Genomic DNA, 17,773 nt, shown 5'->3' with positions numbered 1-17,773 from the left:
CGATAAGCAGGGTGAATAAGATACGGATTTACAAGGACAAACTAACGCAATGAAGAAGGCACGGCGTGTTATTCATTGCTGGACCCTTTGACTTTACATGTACATTTACATATATTTGTGTGTGCATTTTCTTACAGGGCTTGTCTCGCGCTTCTCGTCGATTTTGCCTGTTGACTCCTGCATTGTCGTGCGAGAAGTGCGACACAAATTGTAATTTGTGATATATAGTGAGGGTATTCAATCTTATCGTGAAGTTGGGATTGCCGCGCAGCCGCTTCCAGATTAAATATCGCGTGCAATCACAACTTGACCCTGTATCATTACATAATGGAGGGTCCCTTCATCAATGTCATCATGTCATCACTCATCCTCATCTTCGCGATTACTCAAAAGTGGCAGAAAAGCGAAGCAAAATAAACCGAATCAATCAATAAGAAAACCAGAAAAAATCTGCTTAGTGAGAGAGAGAAAGAGAGAGAGTGGGAAAGTGATAGGAAACAGCAGAGAGCAAAATATCGAAAAAGAGAGCAAGGAAGAAGAAAAAATGTTAAGAGTGTGAGGAAGGAATAGGAAACACTAATAGCTTGAAAAAGGAAGAAGAAAAACAGTATGGACGTGATGAGGGAGGAGGTAAGATACATTAAGAGCGAAAAGGAAGAACGGCAGTCAGAGTGCGAGTAACGAAGAAAGAGACAGCATGAGCGTGAAAGAGGAAAAAAAAAATATGGAAAAGGCGTCGTAAGGAAGAAAGGGAGCGAGAGCGAGGAAAAGGCAGAAGAAATAAAGAGTAAGAAAGTGAGTGAGAAATAAAGAGATAAGTTGTGAAATGGCTGAAGAATGAAGCAGTTAGAGCGTGAGTGTGAAAGAAAGAGAGAAGAAGACCCAAAATGACAGAAACAGCAAGTGCGTGAAGAAGGAAGAAAGAGAAAGCGCTAGAGAGACAGAAGAAAGAGACAGTAAAAGCGTGAGTAAGAAACAAAGCTTGGAAATGGAGGCAGAAAGAAACATAAGGTTCATTAGCAAGGAAGAAAGAGTGTGAAAAGGAAAGAGGCATAAATGTATAAGGAGACAGACGAGCTTGAGAAAGGAAGAATAAAAAGACAGTAAAGAAAACCAACAGAGTCATAGGGTGTTGTAATAGAAGGTACCCAAAAGGAAGAGCAGAAAAGATTAACAAGCAGTGATACGAAAGGAAAGAAATAGAGGAACAGAGTAAATGGAAGGACCAAAGTATAAACCATAGGAATGGAAGAAGAAATTATGCAATATTTGGAGGTGTCCCTCTTAACGCACATTCCTTGTTCCCGATAAGAAAACAAACACTGTCTTGAAAACAGATAAACGATAACCTTAAAATTCTACATTTCATTCTACTTTAACAAAAACATGGATATAGTTCATTCTAGTCCTGGCGTTTCCTACTGACTGTCCTCGGATCCTACTTTCAAATTGAGATCCTAGACTCAACGAACGTCTGTGTACTAAGCTGACTTGCGGCAAGAGTATGAAGCCTTGATGCTATCTTGGGCATTATCCTTACCTGATATCACCATGTCAAGATATGTCATTTTACTGATCCCCTCGTAGGTTATCTGCCCATCATATTCTTTGAGGGTGCTTTGTATTTCTTTGACAAGACGTTCTTGGACGTCCGGATTGACAGCGAGTTCGTACGTGGTAAAGCTCAAGGCGGTGGACACTGTTTCGTATCCGGCGATGAAGAAGATCACAGCCTGGGCTGTTATGGTGTCGTCATCTAAAACTGTAAACAAGAAGAATATGTTATGACTTTTTTGTTTTCTTTGCTTGTTTAATGTTGTTGCTTGTGTTGATATTGATTTTTTTTTACTTTATGTTGAAGATTTAACACAATTAAATTAAGACCGTGTCCGAAAGGAGCAACAAGGTATTACTTGAGGCGAACATCCTTCGAAAATGATCTCGCAATTCGGACTTGAAGTTGTGGACTGGAAGTGAAAGTCTTTCGAATTGCTATTCGACTGCAGCGCCAAGTACAATCTGTATATAAAACTGAGAATACATTGTTTTTTCCGCGAATTTAAACACTTGTTTTTCACCATAGAAATCACATATCATTTTCAAATGTTCTCAAACACACATTTGCACACATTAGAAGAACCTCAACAAACAACTTGCTGACTTTCTATCTCCGTGATTTGAAACAAATCAACAACGAGTATACGAGTCAATGTACTGAAGCTTGCAACGATGCGTTCTCCGCGCTGTGGTATCGATTGCTAAATTAATTGGAGCTTTCGAACTGCATTAGGTGACGTCACTTCCACCAAGACCATACTTCAAGTCTGCTCTTTGTACCTTCGAACACAGCCTACGATCCCAACACCGGAAGCTGAAGTAATTGACGGTTTCAAGAAATTTCTAAAAAACATCCAGTCTAAGAAAGAGACAGTCTGTTCTTAAGTTGGTATCCAAGAAAATGGGTGGTGATTCGACAGAACGAAGATTGAGATATGGGAGAAGATGAGTCATTCCACAGAAAGTGAGCATAGATTGTCCCGACCGTAACAGTGCATAAAACACAATTATCTCTTTATAAGTACAGCATGACAAAAAGTAATCAAGCATATCATGTAGTACAAAGCGTCAGCAGTCTGGAATGTGTTTTTACCAGTTTCCCTTTGAAGTGTAACCAACAGCGAAACCTTGAAAGCACTGTTACGGTTGGAACATGTAGGCTCACTTTCTGTGCAATGGCTGAGATGTAAAGTCTATGGAAGAAACTAGTTTTTTTTTAATGCTCGTTGTATTGAGATTGTGACATGGTGACAATGGTGACATCCAGTTGCTGTGACTGTGAGTGTTCAAATTGATAAAGACTTCAATAAACCTTGGGCATAGGGTAAGATTTAACATGATTTTAATACAAAATTTTACGTATTAAATACGTCGTCGTTGTCAACATCATTTCGTTGCGATTTCTAGCCAAAGTTGCTGAGTTCAGGTACTATTATCACAAGCAATTATATATGATATGTTCCAACATGATGATTACTATCGTCCACTTTCTTCGAAACACTATTGACTTCTTACTGAGTGTTTTTGTCCAGTCTTATGATAGTATGACGTCTAAATAATTGTAAGGGTCATGATTGTTTAGAATTAGATTGTAATCCAATGTTTGAGCGAAACAATAAAGTATCCAAATAACTGCAGTTCGAAGCTCAGAGATCAATGTAGATATTGATATCGGAAATAGAACCTGAATGCATAATAATTTTTTTAATAAAATGTCTCGATACTGTTGTCTTAAGTGGCATTGAAAAAATAAATGATTGAGCAATTATATAGCTTCTCCGGAGTGACAGGAAGTTCAGGACACAATTTTTAAACGTGCTAAATGCTGATTAACTAAAACATGACCTGTATTAAATAACTAAAATTAAAATCGTAATATTAAATACGATTAATTTTACGATTCATGATTTTAAGGCGAGTCCCATAACCATACCGTGCACGGAGATTGGACAGATTGTCTTGACACATTATGCAACGTCACAAACATACGCTAAGATCAAAAGGTAATGAGTGCAGAGGGAAAATAATTACTTTTGAAAGTCATGCACTTACAGGCGTGTCCGGAAGGAACTGGCGGGGTGTAATAACCATCTCATTTTCGTCATTAAAAAAGGAACATAAAATATAAGACTGACGATTAAAATACAAGCCACAAATCGCGTTATATGGCCATATCACCATACTCATGCAAATTGGACAATGTGTAGCCTAAGCGTTGTAGCTTCATGTTCCTTTTTCACAGAAACTATTCGGTATGTGAAGATGAAATTTTAACATTATGGTCTCTGACTATTCGCTATCATTTTAGCACTTTACCACAGGTTTTCCAAACATTCTGACAATATTTATATTATTTAATAATGAAAGTAAACAAAGTAAATCAATGTTGGCACAACTAACTAACTCACAAATATTATACAATACAAGAATTTAACCAGAAGTAACAAGTGGCATTAAAGTAGTTCATCTTTGGATAGATGGTCGTAATTTTTTTGCCTTCATATCATTTGTCATTGTGTGTTATTTTCATACCTATAGCGGTTGCCAAACTATTGATTTTTTCATTTGAAGAATAATTCTTCACTTTAAGAATGCAACGGAAGTTAAATTATCGATTCATGCCCAATTCACAGATTCCCAATTCACAGACTGCCTGAATTCCTTTCCGATTCAGCGATCATGACCCCCGGCGGAGTGTGACACGTGCAGTTTTTGATGTTTTCTCAAATTATGGTTTTTAGTGAATAATCAGTCCTACAATTACATTTACCGCCACGCCATAGAAAAATTAGTCTGCCTCAGGTTTTCTTCCCTGCTTACCTGACGTAACTAAGCAAGAGAATGGCTTCACTTCCTTCCAGTTATAAATGCAGTTCATTGGTCTTGTTCAATGTTAACCTGTATGTACAACCTGTTTTTTAGTGAATTGTGGATTGAAGTGTTATAGGAATTGTCCTTTTCGCCTCCTCAGGCATCAATTGACAAAACTTAAGAAACTTGTATATCACTTGTAAGTTCATATGCTATGGTAGATATATGAGAATGGAAAACGTTGTTTAACTTTGAGAATCGTGTATTGTGTTTTATAGCCAGCAAGCCTTGGGAGTTAAATAGAGATTTATGTTCTCGACACATGGAGAAGCGGACTAACTTTGTGCCGAGTTGTGTTCAAGTGAAGGACGTTGCAACACTCTCCATAAAGAGCACATATTTTATAGCATTATTTTACCACATTTTCGTGTTTGGATAAAATATAAAGAAACTTCAAAACTTACTCTTTGACATGTCCTTTTTCCTTCCTCCTTTACTGTCAGATTCCTCTTCATTGTCATCTTCTGTCAGCTGACCTTTCTTAGCAAGCATCATGAGATGGATCATATCAGGCCGCACTATATTTTTCTCCTCTCTGATTCGTATGGTGTCCCCAACAAGCGCCCTAAAGAAATTGGTTACTTCCTGCTGCATGAAAGTAACGCCAAGCTTGGCTGCCAGCTTGGGGAAGAACATCAGGACCATGATGAGAAAGTTTCTGGAAGCACCTGAGTTTATGAGCGCCTTCGCCATCTTGAGGAACTCACAATCAGGGTCACTGAGTGAGTTGCACTGCACCCCAAAGGCCGTCGTGGCGATGACGTCATTGGAGAACCTCGAGAGGCAGTCCTTCATCTCAACCATCTCTCCGTTCCTCGCAGCATCCTCAAAGAACCTCACCAGCTGATCACCGCACTCGCAGATGAGATGGAGCATCTTCTTCAACTTCCCAGACGTGAAGGCAGGGCTCAATGTGGCTCTCATGTCCCTCCAACTCTGACCGGACAAGTTGTTCAAGGTTCTACCCAGAAGGACATCATTGTCCGGGTCTGTAAACTGTCGTCTGTCCATGAAGTGGTCGAAGTCTTTCACCAGTATAGCTTTCAGGAGCTCAGGATCTCGTACCAGGAGAGTTGGTTGTCTACCACTGAAGTAACCTGCAAGCTTATGAGGATGGAGGTCTTGATACATCTGGTTCACCCAATCAGAAAAGGACATTTGTCGTAGGGCTATTCCTTTCATATTACCGAATAAGGGTACAGGTTTCAGAAAAGGAACTCCCCTCTTCTCCCAGAAATCATAGGTCCATGTGAAGTAGACATACAGAAGGGTGATGACGGTTGCTATGATCAGACCTATATCCAGGAGAAGCGACCCGAAGAGAAACGCCATGATCGTGAGTCTGTCTTTCTTCTTGAAGGAATGAAACAGTTGTACTCCAGTCCTGGAAGGAAGAATATTATTATTATTATTATTAGGATTGTAGGAACCACTGTATTATTTTATAATTATGTATTCAATTCTGTAATTTTTAAAACGAATTTTTGACATAGTGATGTACCTGGTTGTAAAATCGTGCTCATCACTTAAATAAATATTATTATTACTATTATTACTGTTTTTTTAAATGGTGGAGTTAAGGCCGTACAAAGTCATATCTTCCACTCAACCATACATGTAAAATTACACATTAATACATTACACACAAATTATACGGTGATGTCCAAACTCAAGACGTTCCAATTCAGGAACCGTGACGAAAGTTCCCAACTCAGGAACCACAGTTAAGGACAGTTTTTCCAAACGTTCTTATCGGTACTGCAGTTACCCTTAAATACTGCGCACATAGCCATTTACAGAAGAAAGTGCTGTGCTTTACGGAGAGTTTGTTCGTTCTTCTAATATATTATGAGTAAATTGCTTATCTTTGGCTCGTAGGTTAAGTTAGCAGTTACACAGGTGTGGGTAATGTCATCTATTTCTAACACCAATTCATCTTCTGCTGAAGCAATTAGTAGGACTTCCTGAGTTGGGAAGACTTTTCACTGAAACATGAAACATTTTAAAGAGCAGTTCCTGAGATGGCAATGCTTTCATTGGAACTTCCATAGTTCCTGAGTTGGGAAATCCTGAACCGGGAATAAGTACTCAAGCCCCTACTTGCATGGATCCTGTAGCGACCGTGTTGAAAATTGGTCGGTATTCGTTTGCTCGGTGAAGGATCTCTCTTTCGCGGGTGGCATCCCTGCTCTGAGGATGTTTGTGAGTGTCCATTCATCCATGTCATCACTCATCTTCGCAAGTTAGCCAAAAGTGGCACAAGAAGCGAAGTAAATTAAAGCAAGTCAGTCAATCTACATGTAAACGTAAACAAAGATATAACCTTTATCTACGCGTAGACAACAAAAGTTTACATATACACGTAAACGACGACGGTGTCCTTCTGTATAGCTGATGACTAGACCTCGGATATAAGGTTTTTAACCTATTTTTTTCCTTTGCAGGTAAATAAGAAATAACAAGGCATGTCAGCGTTTCATTAAAAAACTAAACAACTGACGAAACACACACACAGTTGCGGCGATTAGAAGCGGCAATTGCCTCCTACTTTTTGCCCCCGCACTCTATGCACTCTTAAGCCTTGTATACTAAGAGAAAGTAAAAAACCATCCTTGCGCCCCCCTCCCCTTCCTTACCCAGTTTTAGCACACAATCGCCTCTACTGCCTGCACAGTCCCAAGTGCAAACTTCTGATCTGTGTGGCCTTGCTCACTTTCGCGTCAGTTCCGTTCTTCTGTGGCATTCACGCCTTGCGAGGTAACATTTCAACATTCAAATTTGCACCACTGACTATGTTTTACTAAATTTCACGCATGATTTCCAGAGTCAGTAATTCTCGCATAATTCCAGGAATTCAAAGAATTCCAAGTGAGTAGCCACCCTGATACTGTGCAGCAAATTTTACACACTAAATGATTTATCATGTCAACAAGTAAATTTTGCTAATAGAATAAGTATAGTATCGCAATAATTTGTGGACAATTTTGAAAATGATGCATATAAATGAAAATTTGGTTAGAAAATTAATATTTGATTGTTACATATAGATAGCTACCTACAAAAAATTCTTACGGTTCCTGTGACTTTTTTAAACAATTGTATCTAATCAGTACTTATCAGGAATATTGTACCATTTAAGTTTTTTGAAACCTACTTCAGGAAGTTTCGAGCCTCATTTAATATTTTTAGAACTTACTTCAGAATTTTTAGAACCTGTTTTAGGATTTTTAGAGCCTATTTTAGGTACCTTAAAGCACACCTTTTACAATCTAAAAATCCGAGGTAATCAAGGAGTCCCGGGTTCGATATCCGGTGGAAGCACAAGTGGTTCGAACTCTACTTTAAACTGCAGGTCCAGTCTCGATTAGCCTATATGCGCATAAAGTGAACTTGAAACCATCTATGCGTAGGCACTGAAAGTCTACACCTGCCAGTAAACACCGACAGTTTACTCGCGTAGAAAATATGGTATTCACCTACTCGTAGACAACATAGACTTTGTAATACACGTCCACAGTATAATCTATGTGGTATCTGAAGTGGCTCAAGTTCCAATTGTGAAATTACGTTATCATCATTCTACACATTCAATTTCGACATGAATCGAATTCCATACATGCCATTAAGTAAATACTGAATAGGTTTTCTGATTACTTGACACCTCGTTCATAATTATTGTTTCGTCCCCCTACTATATGATTTGCAGTGCCACGGGACATCAGTACACAACACGACCTTACAGATAATTATCCTGGTCATGGGCGTATATAAGAGGTCCAAACCCCCCTTTAAGGTTCAATAAAATTACCACATTACCTGTTCTATCCGCTTGTTCATAAAAATTTCTTCGGACTAATTTTATTTTCCTAAATTCGAAACGTATAGGACATGATACGGATGGGAAGAAAATTACGTAATTTCACACACTAGATGGCACTGCAGACCAAATGTTTGCAATATCCTGATAGTTTCGGAATTTGTGCGATAAGAAACTGGGGACTGTTAAATCAGTTATATTTTTTCCTTCGAGTTTTCGTAAAGGAATTTAGTTTTTAAAAACGTCCCCCTTCCAGATGTCCATTCCACTGTAATATACTTTCACCTAGAAATTTAGTGAGAGGAATCTTATAGCCGTTATTAAACGATATATTTTCAAGCTGATTAAATTTCAAAGCAACTACGGGTAAAGGGGGTGCAGTGGGCGGAAATCAATTCTGGGGGGGGGGCAAACATTTAAGTAAAAGAAAGCAAGGCTAGTCGACTCTAAGAGTAGCAGGACAAAAGAACACTCAAGATGGTATTAGTTTTTATGTCTTTCTTGCATTATTTCTTCCAGACGGCCAAGCGAACCTGCAGTGGGGCACAGGGGGGTAACTGCCCACTTAATTTAAAATTTTACCAGGAGTTCGCCCTCGGCGCCAAACAATCTATATCAAAAAAATGTAAAGAGAATGCCATGGCGTCCCATGAAATTCTTTGTGCCCTATTAAATCAATATTGTTTTGAGTTTCCAAAAATTTGGATCAGAAATTTTTCATGCTCGCTTCGCTTGCTATTTTACTTCTTTTCTTTACTGCATTGTAAATTACTAGAAAGAGAGAGAGAGAGACAAAAATAATAACAACTAAGAACTTCAGACTGTTGCTGCTAAACAGTTTTGTCTTAAATTCAGGAAGAATTGTTCGGAGAGCTGCTCCCGTGGCGGAGTTGTTAGCACATCGCGCTACGACGCCAGGGGTCTCACGTTCGAATCCTGGCCTGGGAATGGGTGTTTGTGAGTGTCCATTCATCAATTTCATCATACCATCACTCATTTCCATCTTCGCAAATTAGCCAAAAGTGGTATACAAAGCGAAGTAAAATAAAACAAATCAATCAATCAATTGTTCGGAGGAAAAGGAGCGCGCACATTTCAGAGACAATTTATATCATCTTTGTTGTTGATTTGTTATGGGAAGGATGAATTGATTATGTAATGTATTTGAAAATATATACGGGGGGTCCAAAGGAATGTTTTCACTGTTTTATAGTCCATATCTTCTGGCAAAATTGACTTGCGGGTACAATTTTTGGCACTGAGAGAGAGTTATGTTAGATGTTCAAAATGACCACCAGCAACTTCTAAACAACTCTGATGGCGCCGAACTGCAGACCCTACTACGGCCGTCAGTGTATCTGGCATAATGGCAGCTCATGATGCTATAATTTTTTCACGTAGCTCGTTGAGTGTAGTTGGTTTTTGTCGATACATGTCATCCTTGACGGTCCTCCACAGGTAGAAGTCCAGTGGTGCCAAATCAGGGGACCGAGGTGGGTACTCAAGAGCACCGCGTCGACCTATCCACCGTCCGGGTAGAGTGTCATCCAGGTACGACCTGACATCGCGATGGTAGTGAGCCGGGGCTCCATCTTGCTGCAGGTAAAATATTTCATCGCCAAACAGGCTTCGGATGGCAGGCAAAATCCTTGACTCAAGCATTTCAAGATAGACCTCACCTGTTACGGTACCCTCGAAGAAGAAGGGACCAATCAAACCACGCGATGACAGACCACACCACACGCTAAGCCCCTGTAGATTCACTGCCTTCTCCACATAAACGTGAGGATTGACGGGCGACCAATAGACACAATTGTGGCGGTTCACCGTACCGTTAAGTTTGAATTGCGCCTCATCAGACCACACAACTGTCTCTGCAAATTCCCCATCCTCGCGAACCATGTGCTCAAACCATTCGCAGTATTCGACCGTACGATCCGGTTCGTCCTCGTTCATCGCGTGTATCAGTCTTGGAATGTACATTTTCCACTGTGCACCCTTCAGAATGCGTCTTACGCTAGACCGGCTCACCCCACTTTCGCACGCTCTCTGGTTCACTGATTTTTGCGGTGATCGGGTGAAATGTTGCAACACCGCAGCACTGGATCACTTGTAGCTGTTCGTGGTCGGCCGGATCTTGCCTTGTGCACATCATGAACAGTTCCGTCGGATTCGAACTTATCACGAATACGGGCTATTTTTCGACGTGTTGGAGGCCGTGTTCCAAACTCATTCTGCCACTGCCGTTGAATGTTCTCGTACTTCCAGAACCATTTCAATACAGCCTTGCGTTCCACAAATGTTAAACGTACCGTAGCCATTGTTGCTACTCGACTGTCTTCCGCTGTACTCGCGTGATCGCTCCAACACTCGCGCATGCGCGGTGCAAATTGTCAGCGCCACCTACCCGCGACAAATTAAACAGTTACAGTACACGTCCACATGAGATTAGTACGTGTAAGTCTGTTTGTTTCGAAATTATTACATTAAAAACAGTGAGTACATTTTCTTGTACCCCTCGGTGTATATATATATATATATATATATATATATATATATATATATATATATATAATATACACACACACCCTGAATGCAATAAAACTAAAAGAGTGGGATAAAATGAGGCCGTCAAGGCTTTTGTCGCTCCTAATCAGAGGGTCTGCGCACGACTAAGTCAATGATATACTTCGAAATAGATTTCTGTTTCTTTTTAAGAAGTTAAAGAATATGATAATGGATATGTACATACACACAACTTTGTCGGGTCCAGCACCTCCCCCCCCCCCAGCAAGCTTCAGGTCAGCTGCGTCCCGGATTATCGCTTATGAAATATAGCAACCCTAATCATACCAAAAGTTGAGTCCCCTCCCTTACGTGAACTATATATACGCCCATGATCCTGGGCATATGTTCAGGTGGCACACGCCAGAGTCTCATTAGCCTGCTACGCACATTGCAGTTACACAATGTGGAAGTGAGCTTGACTTTACCAGAAGGTCACCCCTCAAACCCCAGGTGAGTGATAACATGTTTGCTACTGCTGGTGATATATGTCGTAGTTTAAGGCTATGCACTATATTGTTTGAAAATTGTTTTATATGTTGCAGTACTCAAAACATTTTAATCAAAACAGATCACCTAAGTGAATTGAAATCGGGGAAAGTTTTATTACGAAGCGTCCTACGTGCCACCACAATCGCAACTCCAGGGTATGGAGTCACGAATTGGCAACACTCTGCTTCTTGCTCCGGCTGGTCAGTTGGAAGCACGAGTTCTCACCCAGGGACCGGGATTAAGATGATCCCCATTCCTCCAGGAAGGTAACCACCGAATTGCAACACGTCACCGTAAATAAAATTCAAATATTTTAAAATTAAAAAAGTCCAAAAACTTTAATCAAGGATAGCGCGCGTACATACTTATTCGCACAAGCCAAAGATATAATGTTTTGGATCCTGCTCGATTGTAGGCAGTGATGAGTAACTTATTTATCACGACAGAATTCGCGCACCGCCTTCACCGTTAACAGCAAGACCTCAACTGCTTACCTCAGGCGCGAGGTACAGCATAACAGATTGTACTTTCTTACAATACTAGCAACTTATAACATAAAAACAACACAAGAAACACTTATAATTTATATGACAGATCAATGCTAATTAGCGATAGTAATACCAACGTGGAACTTTTGACGTCGCCATATACACGTAGCATCATAGTTTGCGAAAGAGGAATAGAGATGGCAGCACCAGGCGTGCAAGATTAAGAATTAACATAATATATGTGAATAACTTTATAAATAAGAACAAAGCAAATTGGAAAGATGAAGAACAATAAAATATACTATAAGAAGATAAAGAATATATATAAAAGAAATAAACTAATGTATATACTCGACAAATTAAATCAGTGATCATATGTAAATTATTCAGAAAACTAAGAAGTCAAAGCACTGATACAAATATACGTCTTTGAACAGATCTTGAATCTGTATGATTGATTTACCATCCCCATAGTGGAAACTTTGTTTAAATCAGTGGCGGCGCGTTCCAATCGACACCCCACAGCACTTTTTGGTTGCGCGTTTCAACCGCAGCACCTACTTGGATGCGCGTGTGAGTCGTTTGCACCAAGTATACACTCTGTTGTACCCAGTTAGTTTTGGCGCGTTCCAATCGCAGCCGCAAGGAAGAACATTAGTATTATTCCCAAAGCTTAAAGGAAAAGTATAAAGGAATTCATTACATCGTCAAAACATAAATAAATTGAAATCCAGAGGATAGTTCACAAAGAAGACAAGAAGGAAGTCCAGATCCAGAACGTCCATTAAGAAGGAAGTCCAGATCCAGACCGTCCATTGAGAAGGAAGTCCAGATCCAGACCGTCCATTAAGAAGGAAATCCAGATCTGTCCATTACGAAGGAAGTCCAGATAGAAGAATATTCAAATAGAGAAAAGAAATAATAAAAAGCATATTGAGATGAAAATTAACTGTAAACGAGAATTATAGAAGAAAGTAGCTTATCATGTAAATATTCTTACTTCATGTATCCTGTGTTTAAATAATATATTCGTTTAAACGTCTCCATTGGAAGGCATCCTGTCTGGTTTCGTTGTCTACAAACAACCCTACCCTGTAGATATGCTAGCCAAGGTTTAAGATTAAGATTTATGCTCCTTGCACCAAATGGAAGTAGCATTCCCAAAGCCTAAGGGAAGAAGATGCAAGAAGGATAAAGTAATTACCAAATCGTATAGAAAGTGGAAATAGAAAGAAATTAAGAAGAAATTCCATAAGCAAACCATCCACTAAGAAGGAAGATCCATATTGTCCAATACGAAGGAAGTCCAGATCCATACCGTCCATAAAGAAGGAAGTCCAGATCCAGACTGTACCCTAAGAAAGAAGGATGTCCAAATTCAGAAAAAAACATTAAGAAGGAAGTTCATATAGAGCAATATTCAAATCGAGACAAGAAATAATAAAAAGCATATTAGATGAAAATTGACTGTAAATGAAAATTACAGAAGAATGTAGCTTATCATGTAAATATTCTGTTTCCATGTATTCTGTGTTCGAATAATATATACGTTTAAAAGTATCCATTGGAAGGCATCCTGTCTGGTTTCGTTGTCTACAAAGAAACCTACCCTGTAGATATTCTAGCTTAGGTTTAAGATTAAGATTTATGTACCTTTGCACAAATGGAGGTAGCATAAATAAATGGCGACCAACTTTTGGGGCTAGAAAATTAGGAACCAGACAGCGAAGAGAAAAAGAATAATTGATAATGGAGGAAAAGGATAAAGATGGAAATGAGAATGTAAAAGCTACAATGAAGGAAGACTGAGAGAAAAGGGAAACTTTCAGCTGTTGTGAATAGGAAGGAAACAAGGAAAAAATTATCCTTTGTAGCACATGTAATGAGACGAAACACTGGATATGCAAAGGAATGAGAAAGGAGAAATACATAGCAATAAGTAAAAGGGAAGAAGACTATACATTTAAGGACTGCAAGAAGGAGAAGCAAAAAGAAATGCAGAAGAAAACAAGAAATCAATCTGACAAAAATGTTCCGAAAGCTGTCAATGCAGATAAATTAAAATAGCAGAAGATTAGAAGGGAAATTTGATGAGAATAATAGAAAATTAGAAGAAAGTAATAGGAAGATAGAAGAAAAGTTCGAAGAAAGTAATATGAAACTAAAATATATGATAGAAGAAGGAAGAAAAGAAAGTGAAGAAATGTACTTAAGAATAGCTAATGCTTGTGAAGAAAACAAAAAGTTTTGGAGATGAGAATTAATGAAACAAATCTGATGATCGAAGACGAAGCGGCAAAGCTCAGAAAGGAAAGTAAACAACGTCTCGAAGAAGTCCATGAAAAATTGGATGTAACCAAGAAAGCAATCGGTTTGGAAAGGAAAACCATGGAAAATAAATTTCAGATAGAAGTGGTGACTTTCAAAATGGATGAATTAGAAAACAAGATGGGGGGAAATGATATTGATATTAGAAAGGGAAAGTCTCGATATAAATAATAAAATTGAAAAAGAAGAGTTGAGATTCAGATAGGAAAACACACGACAGAGTTGAGAAGTCCAGGACGAATTGGAAGCAAACAAAAAGAAAACACTTCATCTTGAGAAGAAAAATGTCGAAAATGTCTCCAAACTAAATGTAATCACGGCTAAACTAAACAAAAGGGAAAAGGAAATAGATAAAATGGCGAACGAAAAAAGAGAACAATTGAACGATATAGCTTTCAGAACAAATAAAATAGAAAAGAAAGTGAAAGAAATGGAGGAGAAGCTAGGAAAGCTATTGGTTCAAGTAAATGTGACGAGACTTAGTTTTTAAAACAGTGACCAAGATGATACTCATTTCAAGAAAGTGATAAAGGATGAAAGTTATAGCGATGAATGTACAACAGAAGAAGAGGAGGAATATAAAGATCCCAAACAACGAAGGAAGAGAAAACGGAAGAGCAGTGAAGATGGAAGCAATAACGAAAGATTCTTAGATATATTAAATAAGGAATACCAAGGGAGTAAAAAGTATAAAACTAGAATACCTAGACTACGGGAACATATCGGAGAAGTGCCCAAAGAAATTTCTGAAGGAACTCACTACAAACGTCCGACTCATGAGGATTCCAGAACACATAATCTAATCCTCATAGAAACATGTTTCGAGCAGTTTGCAGCGGGATGGTATCAACTAAATCAGCACAAGTTCAGAAATTTTAGAGAATTTAGTAGAAAATTCCTGAATTATTACTGCAGTGAAGACATAAAAGAAAGGCAGTTAGAAGCTTTAAAGAGGAAATATGTAGATTGGTCCAAAATAGACAGCCTAGAAGAACATACATGGGAGACGTTAAGGAGTTTGAAAAATCTGAAGGAAGAATGCAGCGAAGAAGAACTGGTTAAACAAACTGTATAAACATTGCCTTTGAGAATACATAGAGCTATAGCGGCAGCAAAGATAAAACAAGTAGACGACTTGATAGATTACCTGAGGACTGAAGTCATACTGAGTAGAACCCAGAACTCGTGGGACAAATAAAAGGAACGACAGAGAAGGGAGTCCTTATGGGAAGAAACAGCATATAGAAGATGACCGTCGTCAGGAGCCTAAGTTTCGAAAACAGGAAATTGGTGTGAGGCATGTTGAAATAAACAACCCACAACGACATAGAGAAAGAAGAAACTCAGGAGGAAATGACAATAACTATGAGAGGAATCACGAGTCTGCAGAAGAAAGGAGGACAGATAGAAGATATCGAAGCTCATGGAGAAATTACAGAAGTCGTAATAACTTTAGACGATATGGCAGAGGAGGAAATCCAAGATGGAGGAATGAGCGAGATGAGAGTTAATACCAGGGACATACCTCGAATGAAGAAGATGAAAGAAGAAATGCACCATTGCGTAACGCATGGCATGCGAGAGGTACGGGGATCGGTGCCCCGCACCTCCACCACGTAACGCAACTCCCATGCTGCGTTTGGGATCGAACCAAGAACCTCTAGATTGAATTGGGTGATGTAGTTATTTCTCATTCATCTCTCAGATGGTTATCACTCGCTTGGCCTAAATGTGATAAATGCAAGAGGTTACATTTAAAGGAATGGCGATAGAAATTAACTTAGGTTAGATATGGGTTTTATACTCTCCATGACTGAACCGATATGGATTGGTTAAGAAAATAATATTACTTGCCTTACAAATAGATGAAGATTGTTCCTACACTTGTCCTCTCAAATGTCACTTGCCTGACCTCCCTGTCAGACATCGATTCAATCTCCCACCATCGTCCAATAATCGTTCTCCACTTTTCTTCTCTCTCACAATCCGCAGACCTTACTCTCTCTCGTATTCTCGCCAACTCATCACACCTCCTGACAATTCCAACACTCATCCCACATACGCCTTCCAAGTCAATCACCCGACCTTTGCCTGATTACTTATTCACCATTCCTATCTCTGTTTCCTACTATGCTAAGAATTTATACTTCTTACCCAATACCTTGGGTACGATATGATTGGAAGAAGAAAGAAACGCAGCAATAGAGCTGACGAGGAATTACATTAACGACGAAAGAAGGTTTCCGGAAAGATAGCAGGAAGAAGATCGCCGAAACCCACCAGATAGAAACCTATATGTAAATATTTGTAAATAGAAGAAATTATAGTTGACCAAAGAATCTACAAAGGCTGTCGCAGAGAAGGTGAGACAGAGCTTTTCCTGGCTTGGCAACACTGCCTATGGCCACACTAGTCACGTCGTGTAGGATGACTCATTCTGTTTCCGTAGCAAGTTGTCACAAGTTGCGAAACCACGTTAGTGAGCAGCTGTGTTGATTTACGTGGAACGTGTTTTGTTTACCCCTCCAGGTTTTTGTGCATAACACTGCTTGTCGAGATGCGTATTCAAGATGGACAGCGACATGCCATAAAATTTTGTTGGCGTTTAGGGAAAAGTGCTGCGGAAACATATGCAATGTGTCAACAGGCATATGGAGATCAAGACAGACTGAGTAGAGCCACAGTATTACCAAGGAGTCATTGAGACTCTGCGCCAGCACGTAGCAAAAAAGAGGCCGCATTTGAAAAACTCCTTCATATTGCACCACGATAACGCACGCCCGCATACCGCGCGGGCTTTTCAGGATTACGCGACGAAGAGAAAAAAAGAAATTTTCCCGCATCCAGCATACAGCCCGGACCTTGCACCCTGTGACTTTTGGCTATTTCCACTTTTAAAGGCCGCTTTACGTGGTCGTCATTTCATGACGAACAAAGAAGTGATCACCTCAGCTCAAGTTTTCTTCAGTTCGCTACCTGACGGCGAATTTTCAAAGACATTCACAAAGTGGCAGGAGCGTATGAACGCTTGGTTATCTGTCAATGGTGCCTATTTTGAAAAAAGATGTACGTCTACTCGATATGGCTGATTCTGAATAAAAATTTTGTGATTTGTAAATTTTTTGTTTCATTTTAATGATTCTTGGAGGGGTCCATGTACATGCTTGTCTTTTAACTGCTATGCAGTCACGACTTTTTGACCTATTGCGCTCATTTTGGTCTCAATCGGCAGCTAATGAACCAAATTTTCACCCTAGTACACTTGCTAGCCAATGGAGGTCGCCGTTTTCCTATACAGGAATTAGTCTCACCTTCTCACTAATTTGTATATAGATAGAACAGAGATTTTGTTCAAAGGGGAAAGTATATGTTGAGAAGTTAAAAAGAGGCCAAAAGTTATTTAGACTCACAAGCTCACAAGCTCCCTAGAAGACATCGGACAAGGATAAGAAAAACATTAGTCATCACCGTAGAAAAGGGAACGTAATATCATAGGAACTGTTGATGGGAATATGAATCTCCAATGAATAAGTTTTACCAACGACTCAACCTTACTAAAAGGCTGGACATGATCTACGTTAACGAAAGGAAGGCGAGAAGACAATTAATGCAAATGATGTGCTACGTATTTTTATGAAAATAAAATTATGAAGCG

The 17,773-nt window shown here is 39.3% G+C and overlaps 2 protein-coding genes across 4 annotated transcripts in view; both read right to left on the bottom strand.

The window, feature by feature from the left end:
- The window catches only part of LOC145993942 (cytochrome P450 9e2-like), a 51,929-nt gene that overhangs the window by 6,677 nt on the left and 27,479 nt on the right, over window positions 1-17,773 (bottom strand). For 2 of the 3 annotated variants that reach the window (XM_083129907.1, XM_083129908.1), the window contains exons 2-3: window positions 4,833-5,812; window positions 1,541-1,762 (exon numbers count right to left, since the gene is read on the bottom strand). In XM_083129907.1, coding sequence (XP_082986033.1) covers window positions 1,541-1,762; window positions 4,833-5,760 — 1,150 coding nt within the window. In that variant the 5' untranslated portion in view covers window positions 5,761-5,812. Of the gene's footprint in view, window positions 1-1,540; window positions 1,763-4,832; window positions 5,813-13,051; window positions 13,106-17,773 lie in introns of those variants that run through there. The other variant, XM_083129909.1, reaches the window with a different exon arrangement.
- On the bottom strand, window positions 9,620-10,201 carry LOC145994144 (uncharacterized). The gene has a single exon (XM_083130235.1). The coding sequence runs from the start codon at window positions 10,199-10,201 to the stop codon at window positions 9,620-9,622; it is 582 nt and encodes a 193-aa protein (XP_082986361.1).

This window comes from Lepisma saccharinum, chromosome 10, assembly GCF_977018435.1.
Source record: "Lepisma saccharinum chromosome 10, izLepSacc3.1, whole genome shotgun sequence".
Taxonomy (NCBI): domain Eukaryota; kingdom Metazoa; phylum Arthropoda; class Insecta; order Zygentoma; family Lepismatidae; genus Lepisma; species Lepisma saccharinum.
Note: the sequence above shows the minus strand (reverse complement) of the source record. Positions and strands in the feature narration are given on the sequence as shown.

Excerpts from the sequence above, each read along its gene's own strand:
- LOC145994144 (XM_083130235.1), bottom strand. The coding sequence starts at position 10,201 with ATGAACGAGGACGAACCGGATCGTACGGTCGAATACTGCGAATGGTTT.